We start from the raw sequence: 3,463 nt of genomic DNA on the forward strand, positions 1-3,463 counted from the left end.
CCGAAGGGCACGATCGCTCACGAATCCATGGCATTCGGCGATTTTGTTTTTCTTGCCCAGAATCTTAGAAAATGAAACATAATGGTTGACATCCTGCGGGTACAGGTTCCAGCGACGGCGGGTTTGGTCGGGTACCTGCCGGGCAGTGACTGCCGCTGGGTTTGGGCTTTGGGGGTTCGCGGGTGACCCCCGCCCCCCACGTCCTCTCTGCTGGCGCCCGGGTGGCTCTGGGCCGCGCTGTGCGCTGCGCTGGGAAATAAAAACTCTTCCATTTAGGGGCGGAGTCTTTGTCCAGCGGGTTTTCAAACGTTTGTGGTTTTTTAGATGGAGCGCTTGTTACTTTCCTGGGAATATTAAAACCTGCAGAACGGAACCGCATCCGACCGCACGAAGCGGGCCGTTCAGAGGGAAAGGAAAGGTTTTTACTTCCAAGACTCCCGTTTTCAATCCGGACCTCAGAAAAGGGAGGGGAGTGGGGAAAATGTTAACAGATTTGGATTCCACCTCCCCGATGCGCCTGTCCGGAACCATCTGTACCTTTTACATCGGAGCGTCTTGTGCCCTCCACCTGTGACAGGTGACTCTGTCAGAGCCGTGGGCCGCCGTGCGCCCAGCGCCGGCCAGGGTTTGTGGCAGGTGCCTTACTGGACACTTGGGTCGGGTCGTGTCCAGCATTTCGGCCTTGAACACCAAGCTGTTGGAGTGGCTTATATGTCCAGGCGGGGGCCTTTGTTGGGCAGTTGGTTTAGGATGAGTTCCCAGAGGTGGACTTGCTGAATGGCGGTGGGTAAAGTCCGCGGGCGGTTGGTGCCCTGAGGACATCTTGTGGGTTCTTTGTTTAACTGGATTTATTGGGGCGACATTGGTGAATAAAGGTAAGTAGGTCTCGGGGATACAATTCTGTAACATCATCTGAGTTGAGGACTTGAGTCGTTTGTTCTAGAACAGGGAGCCTTCGCCTCGGGCCACTGGCCCTCGCAACGGAGGGAGGGGTTTGGGAAATTCGCTGGGAAAAAGTTGGCCGGCTCCCGCTGAACTTCCCTTCCACGGTGAGCGTGCCAGGATGGGACCGCAGCACGAGGCGCTGTCTCCGGGTTCGGGTTCGGGTTCGGGTTCCAGCCCAGGCCTTTTCAGCGGTCGCGAGCCCCTCCCTGCAGGCTCCGTGGAGGCTGGCCCCCGAGGCCACCTCATTCGGTGCAGCACCTGAGCGTCATGAAGACAGTGTCCCCTTCCAGCCCTACATGGGCACCTTCTGAGGGTGGGTCCAGGGGCAGGAAGGGGAGCCCGTCCTGGCCTAGCAAGGCCTCTCCTCAGCCACCGGCTCCGTGCTGGGCAGACAGGCCTGCGTTCAGTCCTGGTTGTTGTGCTGTCACCCGAGAGGGAGGGCATTCTGACCTTTGTCACCCGGGACCTGGGCGGGGTGGCCAGGTCCGGGCGCCCCAGGTCCAGCACACCCCACCCTGATTCCAGGCAGGCTCAGGTGAGTCCGGCTGGTTTTTTAAAAATATATTTTTACTGATTTCAGAGAGGGAGAGAGAGCTAGAAACATCAACGATAAGAGGGAATCATTGATCGGCTGCCTCCTGTACACCCCCTACTGGGGATCGAGCCCGCAACCTGAGCATGTGCCCTTGACTGGGAATCGAACCCGGGACCCTTCAGTCCGCAGGCCGACGCTCTGTCCACTGAGCCAAACCGGCCAGGGCAGCTGTTGGATCTTAAAGTCCCTTTTCCTTGTCAGATCAGGTTGCTTCTGTCTTGCAGGGCGGGAATCGTTTCTCCCTGAAAGAAACGCGAGTCACACGGGCTGAGAAAGAACTGGCGGTGGGAACACATGAGCAGGAGCCGGGAGGCAGCCGTGACCACGGCCAGGACCTGGGTGAGTAGGGCCCCGACCCTGGCCTTCTGGCTTCCCCGTGCGATGCCCAGCACAGCCTCTGAGGGTCTTCGCTGCATCCCAGAGGCCCCGTTTCATTCTGCTAATTACCGATGATAACCACTGATTTCATTGATCACCCATCATCCATGCTGTGTGTGTGTGTGTGTGTGTGTGTGTGTTCCTGTGTGCTGCTTAGTTATTCCTTCTTACTGCTGGCCCGTGTTGCGTTGTGTGAAAGCCCCCACCATGTCCACGCTTGCTCTCCCCCTGCAGGCAGCTGGGTTCCCAGGTGTGGAGCCCGTGTCTGCGGGGCCAGCTGCAGGTCTGTCCGTGGGGTTCTCGCTGGAACTGCTGGTTTGTAAGGGTCTGCAAATGTTTACCTTATGTCAACCTCGAATATATGATTTCTTTTTAATTTGTTGGTTAGAGAAAGAGGAGGGGGAGAGAGAAACATTGATTTGTTGTTCCATTTATTAATTCATTGGTTGCTTCTTGTATGTGCCCTGACCAGGGATTGAACCTGCAACCATGGCTTAAAGGTTCGATGCTCTAACCAACTGAGCTACCTGGCCAGGACTACACACCCTTTCTTTCTTTTCTTTTTAAATATGTTTTTAATGATTTCAGAGAGAAAGGGAGAGGGAGATTGAGATACATCAATGATGAGAGAGAATCATCTATTGGCTGCCTCCTGCACGCCCCCTGCTGGGGATCAAGCTTGCAACCCGGACATGTGCTCTGACCGGGAATTGAACCCTGACCTCTTGGTTCCTGGGTTGATGCTCGACCACTGAGCCACCCGGCCCGGCCACACTCCCTTTCTTGTGCTTATTGGCCACTTAGAAATCCTCTTCCGTGACACCCGTTTCTGCGTCTTTCCTATGGAGCTGTCGGAGTTGTTTCTATGTTCTGTGTGTGAGTCCTTCTCCCCGGCTGGCACTTGTGACTCTGTGATGTTTTCTGATGAAGCAGAAGGTCTTCACGTAGCCGGTGGCCGTTCCTTCCTGCCTTCCTGTATGGGCGGTGCCTCTGGGGTTTGGACTAAGGGGTCCCTGCCCTGGGACCAGAAAGACGTCCCCGCGCCTTCTCCCTGGCCACAGTGTCCCTCGTTGGCGTCTCACACGGGAGCGCTGTTCTTTCGCCGCCTGCGTCTCCCGTGGGTATAAGGGTCCAATTTTTTTTTTTTCTGGACTGGGTGACAACCCTCCGAGCATCAGAGGCTGTGGAACCCGCACCTGGGCATGTGCCCCGACGGGGAAGGAACCGGCCCTCTTGGTGTGCAGGACGACGCTCCAACCGATTGAGCCACCGGCCAGGGCCCGTGTGCTGCTCTCTGTCCGTCTCTGCACCAGCACGTCCCACGACCAGGAAGTGCCAGTCCCAGTCCTCCATGGGCAGGCCCTCCGCCCGCCTCCTCCCCTTGAGGAAAGTGTCCCTTATCTCTCTCCCCTTTGTAATCTGTGTCCACCTGGGAGGGTTGTACTTTGAGACTAAACATCCAGTTATTTCTCAACTAGACGCCCGGTGCAGGCATTCGTGCATGGGTGGGGTCCGGCTGGCCTGCCCGATGGGGGTGGGGGGCTG

The 3,463-nt window shown here is 56.9% G+C and overlaps 1 protein-coding gene across 1 annotated transcript in view; it reads left to right on the top strand.

The window, feature by feature from the left end:
- The first annotated feature begins 777 nt into the window (after positions 1-777).
- Positions 778-3,463, top strand: part of LOC102240332 (solute carrier family 35 member E2-like) — a 19,417-nt gene continuing 16,731 nt past the window's right edge. Inside the window, exons 1-3 of the mRNA XM_005871314.2 lie at positions 778-787; positions 931-1,094; positions 1,765-1,879. Of these exons, the coding sequence (XP_005871376.2) occupies positions 778-787; positions 931-1,094; positions 1,765-1,879 (289 nt within the window). The remainder of the gene's footprint in view (positions 788-930; positions 1,095-1,764; positions 1,880-3,463) is intronic.

The sequence above is a fragment of the Myotis brandtii genome, unplaced genomic scaffold (assembly GCF_000412655.1).
Source record: "Myotis brandtii unplaced genomic scaffold, ASM41265v1 scaffold334, whole genome shotgun sequence".
NCBI classification, from domain to species: Eukaryota; Metazoa; Chordata; class Mammalia; order Chiroptera; family Vespertilionidae; genus Myotis; species Myotis brandtii.